The 14,527-nt window shown below is 63.1% G+C and overlaps 6 protein-coding genes across 6 annotated transcripts in view; 2 read left to right on the forward strand and 4 right to left on the reverse strand.

Moving 5' to 3' along the window:
* Positions 1-472: 472 nt before the first annotated feature.
* On the reverse strand, positions 473-3,705 carry RHTO_07445 (uncharacterized protein; the record flags this gene model as incomplete). The annotated part of the gene is made up of 2 exons (XM_016421101.1): positions 473-3,172; positions 3,286-3,705. 2 exons carry the CDS (start codon positions 3,703-3,705, stop codon positions 473-475), a joined length of 3,120 nt encoding a protein of 1,039 aa, XP_016274222.1.
* Positions 3,706-6,567: 2,862 nt separating this feature from the next.
* On the reverse strand, positions 6,568-7,142 carry RHTO_07446 (DUF2205 domain protein; the record flags this gene model as incomplete). The annotated part of the gene is made up of 5 exons (XM_016421102.1): positions 6,568-6,592; positions 6,657-6,681; positions 6,751-6,825; positions 6,915-6,946; positions 7,021-7,142. 5 exons carry the CDS (start codon positions 7,140-7,142, stop codon positions 6,568-6,570), a joined length of 279 nt encoding a protein of 92 aa, XP_016274223.1.
* A 210-nt stretch (positions 7,143-7,352) lies between these two features.
* Positions 7,353-8,427, forward strand: RHTO_07447 (uncharacterized protein; the record flags this gene model as incomplete). Its single annotated transcript, XM_016421103.1, has 2 exons — positions 7,353-7,565; positions 7,630-8,427. The coding sequence occupies 2 exons, from the start codon at positions 7,353-7,355 to the stop codon at positions 8,425-8,427; spliced, it is 1,011 nt and encodes a 336-aa protein (XP_016274224.1).
* Positions 8,428-8,841: 414 nt separating this feature from the next.
* RHTO_07448 (uncharacterized protein) lies at positions 8,842-10,693 on the forward strand (the record flags this gene model as incomplete). Its single annotated transcript, XM_016421104.1, has 3 exons — positions 8,842-8,919; positions 9,000-10,093; positions 10,156-10,693. 3 exons carry the CDS (start codon positions 8,842-8,844, stop codon positions 10,691-10,693), a joined length of 1,710 nt encoding a protein of 569 aa, XP_016274225.1.
* Positions 10,694-11,114: 421 nt separating this feature from the next.
* On the reverse strand, positions 11,115-13,530 carry RHTO_07449 (GTP cyclohydrolase II; the record flags this gene model as incomplete). The annotated part of the gene is made up of 11 exons (XM_016421105.1): positions 11,115-11,245; positions 11,309-11,360; positions 11,419-11,507; positions 11,574-11,652; positions 11,720-11,812; positions 11,870-11,912; positions 11,978-12,066; positions 12,124-12,242; positions 12,328-12,960; positions 13,132-13,333; positions 13,396-13,530. 11 exons carry the CDS (start codon positions 13,528-13,530, stop codon positions 11,115-11,117), a joined length of 1,665 nt encoding a protein of 554 aa, XP_016274226.1.
* A 421-nt stretch (positions 13,531-13,951) lies between these two features.
* Positions 13,952-14,527, reverse strand: part of RHTO_07450 (uncharacterized protein) — a gene marked incomplete at both ends in the record, with an annotated part of 1,926 nt that continues 1,350 nt past the window's right edge. Inside the window, 2 exons of the mRNA XM_016421106.1 lie at positions 13,952-14,100; positions 14,162-14,527. The exon at positions 14,162-14,527 is cut by the window's right edge and continues 592 nt beyond it. Of these exons, the coding sequence (XP_016274227.1) occupies positions 13,952-14,100; positions 14,162-14,527 (515 nt within the window). The remainder of the gene's footprint in view (positions 14,101-14,161) is intronic.

Genomic DNA, 14,527 nt, shown 5'->3' on the forward strand with positions numbered 1-14,527 from the left:
CTCGTACGCGCATGTAAGGAGGCGCAAACAAGGATGAAGCCATTCGCTCAAGGACGACTCGCTCAAGATTCCTCCTCCTCTTCATGCGTCGTCTCCGCCCCCGCACCAACACCTTCCATTTCCCCTCTCTCAAGCGCACACACGAGATCAAGGTGAACGATGCTTGATTGGGCACTGCATGAGGGATACGAAAGACTGGTGTTCAGACACTTTTGGACGAGAGGGTGGCGAAAGATGAGGGGGTATAATCAAGCATGAGGGCACAGAAGGATTGAACGATGAAGGGAGGGATGGCACAGAGGCCTTAACTTAACGAATGAGGGAGAGTGATGGCATGGATTCGGAAAGGAGCGAGATGGCGGAGACGATGCGACAGCGTGCGCCGCGCCAGCATGACCAATGTCCGACGAGAGAGGGCGAGGAACCATATGCACAAGAAGCGACGCCGACGAGAGGTAAGAGCGACGCCGCCTCAGTGCTCGTCGACCTCGTGTAGCGAGAGCGCGCTGCCGGACCGACGAGTGAGAACGCCGCGCTCGACCGAGCCGGCCAGGCCGCCAGCGTACCCGCCGAAAGTCGGCACGCTCGACGTGCTCTGCGTGCGCGAGAGACGAAGGCGCTGCTTGGGCGGACCGGCGAGACTCGCGATGTTGCCCGAGCTGGCGTGCATCGCGAAGGGCGAGTTGAGCGCGGCGAACGAGGCGGACGACGGACCGAGACCGGACGGCGTAGGCGGCGCCGACGAGATGGCGGCGAGCGAGACGCCCTGGGCGTTGCGAGCGCGCTCCATCTTGCCGCGGAGGTCGGACAGGACGATGAGGTCCTTCGGCGAGACGTAGTCCTGGCCGGCACGGGTCGAGAGGTACTCGAGAGCAATCTCGAGCGACGAGAACGCCTGCTCGAGCGTGACGGGCTGTCCGGGCATGCGACTCGCCGAGAGCGACGGCGCCATGGCCGAGCTGCCGATGCTGCTGCTGCGCGAGAGCGAGACCGACGCGCCGAACGAGAGGCCGCCCGAGATGGTCGAGCGACGGGTGAGGAGCGGCGGCTGTTGCTGCTGCTGCTGGGAGTCGGCAGATGCAGGGTATGCCTGAAGATGCGGGTATCGTTGTTGATGCGATGGATGCTGGGGATGAGACGAAACCGATGACGATGCGGAAGACCCCTGAGAATACTGCGAAGAAGGAGTGTGCGAGGCGCCCGCCGAGAGGAACGAGCTCTGGAGCTGCGCCTGCTCCGAGCCGAAGTAGCCCGTCTGGCCGGTCGGGTTCGCAGGCGTGCCCGGCGCCGAGCAGATGTTGCCCTGGCTGTCACGGAAGGAACCGTAGAGCGATCCGGTGAGAGGCGTGCCCGGATTCTGCGACGAGAACGCCGTCAAGCCCGAGTAGACCGAGACGCTCGAGGCGGTCGAGCCGGAACGGCGGTGGTAGATCGACGGCGCAGGCGAGGCTCCCGCACTCGCTCCGTGCGTCGCGCGTGCTGACTGCGCGCCGTAGCTGACGAGCGAAGACTGCGAGGACGAGCTTGAGGGACCGCCCGAGCCGGAGAGGTCGTGCGGAGAGTAAGGCTGGGTGAGGCCGCTCGCGTGCCCGCCTATGTCGGTCGGCGAGTAGTCTGCGCCGAGGACGAGGTTCGACGCGCCGTGCTGTGAGGGGCGGGAAGGAGTCGACATGCTCATGCCGGTGGAGCCGCTCGCGCCTTCCGGGCTGTACGAGAACGGCAGGGCGAGTCCGCTGACGCGCTCTGTCACTTCCGTCGACGCGCGAGAGTGCACAGTCGAGTGCGTCGGCGTCGCCTCCGAGTCCATCGACAAGTCGCCGAACGAGCCCCCCGCCATCGAGTGAACCGTGTCTTGCTGCTCAGCACGCGAGACGGCGGGCGAGCTAGACCGCGACAAGCTGTCGGCGAACGCAGCGAGGGTCGTCTTGGCGCTCGCGAGCCGCCGAATCGTCTTGCTGCCGACGCTCCGCTTGCTCCGCCGCAGACCGCTCGGGACGTCGTACTCCTCGTCGTCGTGCGGCTGAGTCTGCGCGACGTCCTCATCCTCCTCGACGGGTGGTGGCAGCGTGCGCCGCGAGTTGGGTGTCGGGGTCGGAGCAGGCGCGGGAGGCGAGATGGACCGCAGAGCAACGGACGATCGCAAGTCGGCAAAGGTCCCGCCGATGATGCTCGCGCGATGCTTGAAGCCGTCGAGCCAGGTCTGACTCGCCTTGAACTTCTCGTCGCCGAGGTCGCGGGCGATGCCGCGAGCCTGGCGTTGGAGGATAGCGTCGCTGAGGGGTTGGCCGAGTGGTGCGTGCTCGCGCGCCCAGGCGTACAAGGCGGCGTCGATGTCGGGGAAGCGTCCGCCGGGGATGAGACCGGGAGGAGGAGCGGCCGTCGAGTCGGCGACCGAGTCGAGCGAGACGATGGACGAGACGGAAGACGAGTGCTGGAGGTGCTGCTGCTGCGGCTGAGGGGTTGCCGACGTCTCGTACAGCGATGACGCGTCCGAACCTGCACGGCGATGCGAGCCACGCAGAGAAGGCCCCGCGCCATGCTGCTCTTGCTGGGCGAGGCGCGAGACGGCACTCGCGCTCGTCTCGTCGTCCGACTCCATCGCGAGGTACTTGTCCTTGAACTTGAGCGTCTTCGAGATCGTGCTGCGCTCGTATCCAAAGTGCGCGCCGATCTCGTCCTGCTTCCAGCCCGGGTGGGTGAGGTGGAACTGGCAGATCGCTTTCCGCTCGGCGTTGGACAGCTTGCGCGAGTGCCTGTTCGCGGCCTTGATGGGCGACGACCGTCTCCGCGCGTGTTTCTGGTGCGAGTCGCGCTGGCTGTTCTGGCGCGAGAGCGAGCCTGACCGGTAGGGAGTCGACGGAGCCGTCGAAGCGCTGTCGCCGCCGTATACCGAGCTCGTCGCCGAGCTCGACTCGATGCGACTCATGTTGAGGTTCGAGACGGACGACGAGTCGCTCGGGCTCGACCCGCGCAGCGACTGGGACGGGTCAATCGTGCTCGAGAACGATCCGCGGTGGTCGTGGAACGGCGACGGGAGCGGGTTCGGGAAGAACGGCGAGGCGGGGGACGTGAGGGCGGTCATCTGGAGTGATGTCGATGCCGCAGACTGCAAGCTCGAGGCGCGGGAACGAGACGGCGAGCCAGGATTCGATGCGGGGTAAGCCTGTGCGAGCTGGGAGGTTCGGAGAGGCGGGTCGCGGCAGAGTGACAGTCCCAGGGTCAGCGCTCGCTCCAGCCGGTAGCCCTGTGTCCCATGTACACCCTCGAATCGAAAAGCGAGCTCACCTGCGCGTGTGCCGAGTCCTGGCGAGCGAGAAAGTGCGACGGGTCTGCGCCGGTGCCCAGGGAGGCTTTGGAGGCCTCGCGCGAGTGCTGGGCGGCGTGCGCGGGTCCCTCCTCGATACCGACCATCTGCATCTGCACCTCGAAGCCCAAGCCGTGCTGGAACGGGCGCTGCTGGGCGTGCAGCGAGCTCGAGGGGTCGAAGTCGTTTTCACTCATCAAGTCGGCGCACGGGTCGAAGAACGCCTGGTTCTGCCCCGGCTGGCGGTCCGGGCTGTAGCCTGTGTGTGTCCACTCTGACCAGGCGTGCGATCCCAGGCTCGGCGACCCCTGGTGGGCGACGACGTCGTCGAGACTGCCGCGCAGCTGGGCGGAGACGGTTCTCAGGCGCTGCTGGGGGAACCCAAACTCGGCGAGGCTCATGGCGGGGCGTGGAGGGTAGCTAGCACCGCCAGGCGGGCTGCTCGGAGGCGAGCGCGAGCGGGAGACGGCGTCGGGAGGGAAGGGGGGAGAAGGGGCGACCCTGTGGGAGAGGAGGTCGAGGGTCAGCGGTGTACGGGGTGTGGGTGTCCTGCTGTGCTCGCCTGCGATGCTCCTGTGCACGCCCAAGCTCGTCGACTTTGACCGCTGTCCTCGACTTGGCTCACTCGCTCGACGCTGGACAAACCAGCAGCTTTCGACGGAGCGAGTTGGACGGCGTGCCCTGGCTGGCTGGCTGGCTGGCAGTACTTTCCAATCCTGTGCCTGGTAAGGCGCGAAACGACCGCGCAGAAGGAACCGACTTTGGGAGTTTGAGTTCCGCCGCTTCCAACCCTTGCGCTCCCGCTTGTCAGCTTTGCTAATCTCGACCCCTTGCACTCCTTGATCAGCCCTTGATGAGCCTGCAACAACGGCGGCACATCGTAAGCGACGGCGCGCGGCAGTCTCCGCGCTCCCTCCAAGTCCGCTCCTCGTCCTCCCATTCTCTGCCGCTCTGCTCTTGCGCAAGACGATCGCCTTCGCCCTCTCTCGCTCAGAGCAGATCTGCAACCCGCCTGTCCGACTCCCGCTCTCGTCTGCCCACGCAGACCGCACGGCATGCGAGCAAAGTGCTGGACGGCGATCCCCTCACCCGTTCAAAGAGCTCGCAACGCCCCGTCTCCCGAAGCGTCGATGCGACGAGTTCCCCTCTGTTGCCGGCCTACGAAGAAGCCGTCCCGCGGTCCCGCCCCGTCGCTTTTCGATATCGCCGCTTGCCTGCCAGTAGCGTCCGCTCACGGCCGCGTACGGAGCTGCGAGCTGCTGTGAGGCTCGTCCAGCGCACACGTACGATCAGTATTGCGCAAGAAGCTTTCAGTAACAAGTAATGCAGAGCCGGCTACGTCGTTCCATGCGGGTCTCGTCCCTCCTCGACCTCTCGGCGCCGCCGCAACGTTTCGCTCCTAATGCAGCGCTTACTCGCCGTTGTAATGCTCAATAGCTACGGCTGATACGAACCCGCTCCTCGAGGATGTATGCCGGCAACCTGCCTCCCTCGCGCTTGGCAAGGCTTCGATGCTTTGCTCGATGCGACCCCGTCTTCTCGACTTTTCCAGCCGTCCCACTCCGTCCAGCCTCACCGCCGTGCAGCCCGCACGCCTGCAAGAAGGACAAGCAAGGCCAGGCGTCGTCGATTTTCGAGTGCGAGACACCCCTGCCTCTTGGTTCGCTCCCCGTCGTCGTCCACCGAGGGACGGGCTCGCGTTCATTTTTTTCCAACGAGGGCTCACTAGCAAACGCTTGCGAGCTGAGACTGTTCTGTGGCCATCGCGCACACTCATCACCAGCGCTAGCGAGCAAGCGTCGAAGCGAACGCAGCGGACTTGCAACGCGGCCTGTGCGTGCGAAACCCGCTTTCCCTCTCCCCAACGCCCTTTCGCTCCATCCGCTCGCCTTCCGCTGTCCCCAAGTTCGGCGCTTCCATCTCCGGACCGTCCCACATGCGAAACCACGGCGGACGATCCTTTGCCAGCGGCAGCTCGCTCCAAGGGTAACGAGGTCCCGCAACGCTACCCTCGCCCGTCCTGCTCCTTCTCGCCAGTCCGCCCGTGTTCAGCTTCAAGCGCTGCATCTGCAAGCGACAGAAGTCGCGCAACATGACCCGCGGCTGCCGGCAGATTCGTCGCAATTCCTCCTTCGCTCTGGAAGTCGTTTGTTCGATCATGCTTCCTCGCCGGGCCCCCGCCTCGTCGGAACCAATAACGGTTCGAGGCGGCAAGGAGGCCGGGCAGCGTGTTCGCCTGGAAGAACTTCGCCCGCCCTTCGCACGAGAGCGAGGGCGGCGTGAAGAAGGTGAAATTTCGAGCGTGGCAGTCGTACGTACGGCGCGCTGCGCAGCATTGCTCAAGTGCTCATGAGGACGGCGTACAGCGGGCGACCAGTCCAACGCGAGCGAACCAGCAGAAAACGACGAGCGAGCCTTCCTCCTTATCGTCCCCCTCGACCCTCTCGACCCCTTCTTCCCCGCTCTTCCCGCAAATGAAAGCGTGGGAAATACTCCGCACGGCGCGAAAGCCAGCGCAGCAGCCTGATCGAGCCCGTGAACTCCGTTGGGCGATTCCTGTCCGATTTGCTCCTCCTCTCGTCGCCTACGAGGACGGCGTGCACCCGCCCGTCCACTCATGCGCGCGCGCTCGGAAGAACGAGCGACAAGATGTTCATTTCGTGCGCCATGCGAGAGAGGCGGAAGAAGCAAGAGAGCGCTGCCTCACTGTTATAAGCCTTGTCGGCGGCGCAACGGAGCAGGGCGATCCACCCGCCTCGCACGATGTGCTCCTCCCATCTCCTGCTGAGACTTCGGCGACCTGTAGATCCCTCCTGCGAGACAGCCGCAGCCCAGAGCAACGGCGGGCGGGGGAGGAGCGAGAGCGAAGGGAGATTTGTCGAAGCCGGCGTGAAGGGGTTGCGCGCAACGCTCCGCAGGTTGCCCAGCCGCCAGAAGAAGCGGTTGTGCACCGGGTGAGCAGCGAGAGATCTCCACGCAGGGACAAGAGGCGAGTTGTGTGCCGTAGACCGCAGGCGACGCTGGCAAGACGTTCGATGAAGCGGCCGTTCCACCTCCGCTGCTGAACGACAACGCTCCCGCCGAGGTGGCGAGAACGTCCCTCGCGGTCGACTTTCCGGCGCAAGTTGCTGACGAGCACCGGCGCAGGCAGTTGAGCGAGTCGATCAAGTCGGCAGTAGCAACGGCGTGAGAAATTGCGCTGGTAGTACAACAAGAGTACGTCGAGTCGTATGTACGAGGAAGAAGGGGCGAAAGAAGCAGGGTTATCGGCCCGCTCCTGCTGCCGCGCTGGAGAATGGCGAATGAAGGAAGTCAGCGGACAAAGCAGCTCAGTCGGGCTCGCCTGGCGCACTTGGTTCGTGTCAGGTTGTCGATGTCTGCCCGCAAGCAGGCTCAAGGAGTCAGCTGTACGGCCACGAGCTTAAGAGAGGGTCAGGAGGACGAACAGGTCTGCAGCGTCTCGTTCTCCGACTTTAGCTTGTTCGCCTCGCCCTGCACTTCGCCTATCCGTTGTAACAGAGCTGTTGCGGTCACTACAACCGTCAGCGAGAGTCCCGAACGACAGGAGGGTCCCCCCACAAGCGACCACGAGGAGAGGGAGAGAACGCACCTCGCAAGCCGTCCTGCTTGTTGACGATCTCCCTGCATGCCACACGATGCCTCGTTAGTCCAATAAGCTCGTCGTCAGGCTCACAAAGCGAGACGGTGGGACGCACAAGATGATCTGCTCCTTCGCCTGGACGTCGGCAGCTGAGAACGCCTCTTCTGGCTGCGCTGCTTCTGGTGGAGGACCCCAAGCGTTGTCTGCGTCGACCGAGCTAGCGTGTGGTCTGCTCATGGCGAGTCGAGCGATGGTTCTCAGCCAGAGGAGTGCGAGCGAGGACCTCTCCTTCACCACCCGCTCGCACCTACACTGGGCGCTTAGACGCTTGCTTGACTGTGCTAGCAGGTGCTACTAAGCTCTAATTGATCCACCACTCGCCTCACCATCGCTTCCTGAGCCGCCGCCGCCACCTTCACCGCCCCATCCACTTTCTTTCGACCGGCGATGAGCAACCGCTTCGACTCTGCAACGTACCTGCGAGGTCTGGGGTGGAATGGACCAGGCTCATCTCTCAACAATTCGTCGGGCGGGCGCGCAAAGCCCATTGTCGTCGCACAGAAGAAGACGCTCTCCGGCGTTGGCAGGGACAGGGACACGAGCTTTGCGTGGTGGGATGCGGTCTTTTCGAGCGTGGCGAACAAGGTCGGAGGCGACAAGGTGCGTCTGAGCCGCCTCATTCGATGCCAGGGACGACCAGCTCACCTTGTCTCTTCTCCCGCAGGTCGAACAGCACCGCACCTCGACCGGCATTCTCTCGCACCGTCCACCACCACCTAAAGGCAGCGCCTATGACGACCTGACTGCTGAGCAGAAGTCTGCCAGCGCGAGCGGACTCAATCTCGATGCGATGGCGGCTGTCAAGCTCGAGATGGCGCGGCGGCAGCTCTACAGCGGTTTCTTGCGTGGATCGGTGCTGAGTCCATCGGTGGATGATGAGGATGCGCCGGCGTCGAAGGGAAAGGGGACAGAGGTGGAGGAGCGCAGCAAGAAGCGGAAACGGGACGAGGACGAGTCGAAGCAGGAGAAGCGGCGGTCCAAGGCGGAGCGAGAGGCAGAGAAGGCGGCGAAGAAGGCGAAGAAGGAAGAGAAGGCAGCGAAGAAGGCGGAGAAGCGGGCGAGCAGGGGCGCAAGTCGGGAGAAGGAGAACGAGCGACCGTCGACCGACGATGCGACCTCGAGTGCCGACCCAGAGTCGCGCTCGGCGACTCTGTCCGGCACTTCGACGCCGGTGCAGTCGAAGGAGGATCGACGAGCGGCGAAGAAACTGCGGAAATCGCTCGCCGCCCTCTCATCCGCTTCGACTTCCACATCTCTCGCACCCTCGACCTCTGCTTCCGCCATCTCTACCTCAACACAATCTCCTGCGACCCCTCTTTCGCGCGCTTCGCCAGCACTCGACGACGATTCACCCGAAGCTCACGCGAAGAAGGCGGCTCGGCGGGCAGAGAAGGAGGAGCGACGACTCGCCAAGAAGGCGGCGAAGAAGGCGCTCAAGGAGCTGGAGAAGGCGTCTTCATAGGCGCGCATTGGGTCTGTACGCTTCGACCTCGTCTGTTTGTTGTCACTTTTACGCCGCGCACCGCCATCGCAAATTGTCGCCTCGTCTCGCTCGTTCGCCCTTCTGCTCGCCGTTTCCTCGCTTCTTCTTGCGCTTGGTTCACCTATCGCGCTTCCTCGCACGCCAGTCGCTCACCTCTTGACGGCCCTCCTCACGGATGATCAGTCCGCGGACCTGAGCTCCTCTCGCCTTCTGTCCGCTCGCGCCCCTTCTCAACGGTCTTCTGGCGCTCATCAAGGTTCGAGTCCACGGTTCCCCGCATGCAGGAGATCAGGCGCTCTCGGATTCTGGGGTGGCGTCGCCGCAAACACGCCCAACCCTCTCTCCCGTCTGCTCCCTCTCCTGCATCCTCTTCCTGCCATCCTTCGCCTCGCCATGCCCTCCTTCAACTTGCGCAAGCGCGCCAACACAATGCTCGGCAGCGCTGCTTCACCCTCGATCGGCCCTCTTCAGGCGAGTCGACTCTCCTCGTCGCTCAATCCGGCGACGACCCCCATTTCTCACGTCAACTGACGGCTCCTTGAGTCTCGCAGACTCGCACACAACGTGCATTGTCACGCTTGTCCCGCCTCAAGACGCCCCTTCGCTCGCGCACGCCGTCCTTCCACGCGTCGGTCTTCGCGCCCTCCTCGCCCGTCTCGCCTCCCTCGCCCACCTTTGCACGCCCGATCAAGCAGATCAGGCGACAGTCGCGCTCCTTCTCGACGTTCACGGCGTCGTTGCAACTGTTTGCTTCGCCTGCGACGCCGACCTCGAACCAGTTCGCGCCTCGCTCGCCGCTTGGACGCGACGACGGCCATCAGCTGAAGCGCACGATCAGCTACCCTCTTCTCGTTCATACTTCTCTCGGCTTTGACAGCGACACTTCGCCTGACTGGTTCGGCACGCGCGACACGACCCAGTGCTTCGCCAACACGACCAGCTTTGTCGACTCGCCCACTTCGTTCGGCAATTGCTTGACGGCCGACGACACCGAGTCGTTCTCCGTCAACTTTCCTCGTCTCGATGAGCCCGAACCGAGCGAGGCGAGTTGCAGACGCTTCTCGGACGAGTCGTGCGCAACTCCCACGAGGGCGACCTTCGAATACGAGGCTTTCAACGAAGTCTCGCGCTTCTCGACCTCGACGGAAAGTTCGCCCTCGACTCTGGCGTTGTCGGAGCAGTCGCACCGACCCTTCGACGTCTTTGACGACCACCGCGCCCAATCACCTGGCGACGAGTCGCTCGACCTCGACTTTGACATGACTTCGGTCCTCCCGCTCTCGCCTCCGCCGTCGCCCGAGGAGTATCGCCACCAGCCTCTGCCCGTCTCGAGCATGTCGCCACCGTCGCAGGCTTGGCTCGGCAGGCCCATGGAAGAGGATACGGACGTCGTCGATCCGATGATGGCGTTCTCGTATTCGCCCACTCCGGCTGGACGCGCGGTGGGTCGCTTCAGGAGGCCGAGCAGCATCTTCACGCCTCCTCAGACGCCGAGCCTTGACGCGGTCATGGCGGAATACCCTTCGCCGCTCATGCTCCCATCGCCAGTCGCCACCTTGCGCTCTTCTGCCTCGTACAACAGTCCCTCGCTGCTCTCGCTCGCCATCGAGGAGCTTTCGACCGAGTTCGAGAGGGCTGAGACGCTGTGTGTTTCGCTTCCTTGCCTCGCCGACTCGCTCGCCTCGCTGACTTTCTGCCGATTCGCAGTTCGATTCTTACGACACCGACCCGCAAGCTTGAGCCCTTCCCTTGCGTCTCGCCAGAGTCGTTCCCGCCACGCCCTGCGACGCCGACGCCGAGTTGCGCCTCTTCCCTCGACTTGAGCCAGCCCTTCCCTCTCCCGCCTCGCCGTCGTGCACTGCGTCGCGTGGCCGATCGCCTCATTCCCGCACCGATCCTCACCTCGAAGCCGCTCCTCCCGCGTACGAGGTCGTCGTCGCCCGCGTCTTCGACCCCTATCACTGCAACTCCTCTCGCATCGCCGTCGCTCTTCTCCCCGACAAGCGACCACACTTTCCTGACCGCCTCAACGCCGATCTCGCCTTTCACGCCTCGTCACGACCTGCACGGCCTGGCGCTCCTCGACGCGACGACCTGCAAGCCTTCGCCTCCGTCGAGTCCGCGCAAGGGCAGGGAGCGCCGCCGCCCCGTCATTATCACGCCCGTCACCTCGCCGACGTCGTCGCTCTTCCCAAAGCACGTCAAGGGCGCCGAGTCTGCCGGCAAGATCAGGATGTCGCTCTAGACTCGCTCGCTCAACCTCAAAACCGAGGCGTCCAGCCTCCTCGAAACGATCTTCGCCTTTCTCCACCTGTCGCATAGAATTTCCCACAACCATGTAGAGTCGGGCTCTCCCTCATCCTGCGCAGGAGGTGGTCTTCCTCGCCGCCTTCGTTCTTCCTTCTTGGGTGTGTAGACGTTCTCCGGGCTGTTGACGTAGATATCGAGTCTCGTTTGCAACGACACAATGCGTGTGGATTCCAGAGCTGATGGCATGCGAGAGGGAGAGGTAGAAACGACTCGAGCAAGAGAACCTGAAGCGAAGGAGAGGAGGAAGGAACAACGGAGGGAGAACAACATCGTTTGGGACTGATCCGGCTCCGGTGAGCTGGACTGCTACTCGACATGGAAGCGGGACAGGAAAGCGGACGACTTGGAAGAACGACTTAGTGCGCCAGATCCTCCCACAGGCGTCCCGCAGTCTTCGAGAGGTCGGTGACCTTGGTCGTCGAGTGGTAGCCCGCAAAGATCTTGGCGTCTATCTCGACTTTGCTGTCAGGCGGAATCAAGTCCTCGGCTGCTCGGGCATGACACGGTGGTCAGCAGGAGGACGAGAAGGTCAAGAGGCGGGGCAACGTACGGATCTCGTAGCGGTTGACGATGGGGATGCCGGAGTTGACAATCGCGTCGTACTGCAGAGGGAACGAAGTCAGGAGGTATCAGTGCAAGGCGAGGGAGAGCGCGACGCACCTTCATGTCGCTCATCGAAATCATGTTGTCGATGCGCTTGATGCCGAGCCAGTGCAGGACGTCCGGCATGAGAGCCTGGAAGCGCATGTCTGTCGCAGTGAAAAGGCGTGAGCGAGGAAGCGAAGAGACAAGGCGGAACGAGAAGCCCGACTCACCCTTGACGCCCGCAATGTCTTCCGTACGGCGGAAGTAGTCCTGCGCGTTGTCTCCGCCACGCTTGCGCGCATTGTAGACCTGCGAGGACGTCAGAGTATCAGCACCGCGGCAATCTGCGAACAAGTTCTTTGAACGAAAAACGCACGAGGTACTTGGTGACTTCACCCAAAGCGCGGCCTTCCTTGCGGTGGTATATGACAGCGCCGACACCACCGCGCTGTGCACACTTGATCGCTTCCTGTAGAAGTCCCGGCATCAGCGCGCGCCTCAGGAACCGGAGAGGGAGGGAACGCACCATCATGCCGAAGATGAGGTACGGTCGGCAGGTACAGATGTCGCTGCAACGAGGGAGCGATCAGCAGTCTGTTCTGAGGCCATCGGAGGTAGAGGAACGGATGCTCACGAGCCAAAGACGTCCGAACCGTTGCACTCGTCGTGCACGCGCACCGTCACCTCCTTCGTCTCGTCGCGCAGGTAGTCGGGGTTGCCGAACTGTGCATCACTGCGTAAGCGGCGGGCCGCCAGGAGAGCGAAGGAGAATGAGCTCACGATGTAGACGGTCAAACCGCCGATGGGAGGGAGGAAGATCTTGAGGTCGGGACGGGTCATGAGCTCCGGGTACGCTCCTCCACACTCCTCGTAAAGCGCACGTCGCAGGTGTCCCTCGGCTGCAAGGAGAAAAGGCGTAAGCAGGTATGATCTGAAGCGAGGAGGAAAGAAGGTCGTGATAAAACGCCCAGACGGCAGACGCACTGATTTCAAAACGCTCCGCAACTCCTGGCAGGTACCACACGGGCTCGACCGCCGCCTTCGAGACGTTGATCTCGACGCCCGCATCGAACTGCGCACTCGCGATGTGCTTCGTCGCCGCATCGTCCGCCGCCCTCGCCGTCTTTGCCGCAGCCGACTCCATGCGGTTCTGGTTGATCCACTCGGTCGGGCAATGAACGACAATCTTGCCGTCGACCTCGAGGTCGCCCGCCTTGACTGCGTCGTCAAAGTCGTTCAGCTTGATGTGCGCACGGGTGATGGCAATCGTCGGGCGCGCGTCGATGCCAGCGTCGAGATACGACTTGTAAGCGGTAGGAACGAGGTGGCCGTACGGGTCGAGCGCGACGATCTTGGTCTTGTCGTCCCAGGAAGGGCTGTGAGGGATCGTGACGGGCGGCTCGGTGTTGGTGTAGTCTGGCTTGTGTTTCGGGTCGATGAGGCCCGATGCGGCCGCGAGAGCGCGGTAGATCGAATACGAGCCAGAGTAGGCGCCAATCGCGTTGCGGACCTTGAGCGACTTGGGCTGACGAGAGGCGACGACGGGTCCGCGCTCCTCAGGGGTCGCGGCTCCCCACTTGAGCGGGATGGGGTTGATGCCAACTTGGCCCGGGTAGGCTGGAAGCGCGCGAGAGGCGATAGCGAGGAAGGAGGAGAAGGAAGAGGATGAGAACGGGCGAGGACGAAGGTCAAGGCGTAAGCGGCGGGCAGCACACATGTAGGGTCAAGCAGTCAGTACCCCATACGTAGCAGAAGACGCGAAAGCGATTCCTAGATTGCGCCACGCACTGGTCAAGATCACGCGCGAGCCCCAAGTCGACTGAGCAGCATCCTTCCTCGCCGGCAACGAAGGCGAAAGCGGCGTATCGGTCGCCTTGATCAAGGGAGTCGCAGTGACTTGCTGGTCGCTCGAGAAGCCATTCAGAGGCGGGATGGACGCGAGCGAGGGAGGCGACGAGGGAGAGGTGGGGGCAAGAGCGAGCGATTCGAGCTGGTCACAACGACGGGATGTAAGTCTTCGGGATCTCCGTCGATAGGGAATGTAAGGCGCACCTTGTGCTCGAAGACGGACTGATTCGCCTTGAGTTGCTGGAGTTCAGTGAGGATCGCTTGGAGGAGGGTGGATTGGTCGGGCGTGTCGGTGGGTTTGTGGCTGCACATGGCGGCTGATGTCGATGTGTCTGTCATGTCGATGTAGCGTCAAAGCGAAGCGATTAAGCGAAGTTCGGTTGTGAGCGAGAGATGGTCAAGCCGAAGGAGCGAGTAGTGGGGGAAGATGGGAGATGAGCGACGACGGTGAGCGTCGGCGAACAACCAGTACGTGAGTCAGAGTACGCACGGAGACGATAAGGCACGTCGAGAGACAGGAACAGGACAAGCAGCCAGCGAGCGACCTCGTTCGTACCGCGTTCGACAGCTCATCCGCTCGCGAGCGGGTCGGCCGGGCTGAAGAAAGCTGAGTAAGCGAAGCTGCAGTAGAGCGTCGATAAGTAGCCACTAGCCAGCGAGCCAACCTCGATAGCAAGCCCACTGATCCGCGCCCGCCCGTCTCGACAGCCGCGATAGAACTCCGCTCATTCCATCCATCGACTACTGCCGCTACACCACTTCAAGCCCTCATGAGCAGTCTCCTAGCCTTACCTACATCGCGCTTGGCCACGAGGATATTGGCGGACCCGAAAGTGGATTGGTAGAGGAGCGAACGGACGCCGCCTTCGATTAGAAGGGAGGTGTAGTATTCGACGAGACCGGGTTTGTCTGCCAATGCGAGTCGTGAGCGTTTCTCGAGCTTGATGGGGGAACAGTGGGAGAGTCGCACCGAGTCCGAAGCGAGTCAAGTCCAGCTGCAAGCACTTGAGTAGCGTGCGCTCGCTCGCTCCTTCGCCTTCTTGATCCTCCTCGTCCTCTGTCACATCCCTCGCCGACGTCCCAGGCGAGACCGGCTCCCACCCCTCTTCCTCGCTCACATCCGAACGCACAGACGAGCCCGAATCATCTTCACTCGCCGTCATCCCTCCCTCCTCTTCCTCCTCATCCTCTTCCTCGTTTTCCTCCCACCCCTCCACCCCCTCCTCCCCCTCCCACGCACCCCCCAACCCTCCCTCTCCACTAACCCAAACCCCCTTCTCTTCCTCTCCCTCTCCTCCCTCGCAAAACACCTTCCGCAACAACCGCACGTCCGCTA

Source organism: Rhodotorula toruloides (genome assembly GCF_000320785.1).
Source record: "Rhodotorula toruloides NP11 unplaced genomic scaffold Scaffold7, whole genome shotgun sequence".
Lineage (NCBI taxonomy): Eukaryota > Fungi > Basidiomycota > Microbotryomycetes > Sporidiobolales > Sporidiobolaceae > Rhodotorula > Rhodotorula toruloides.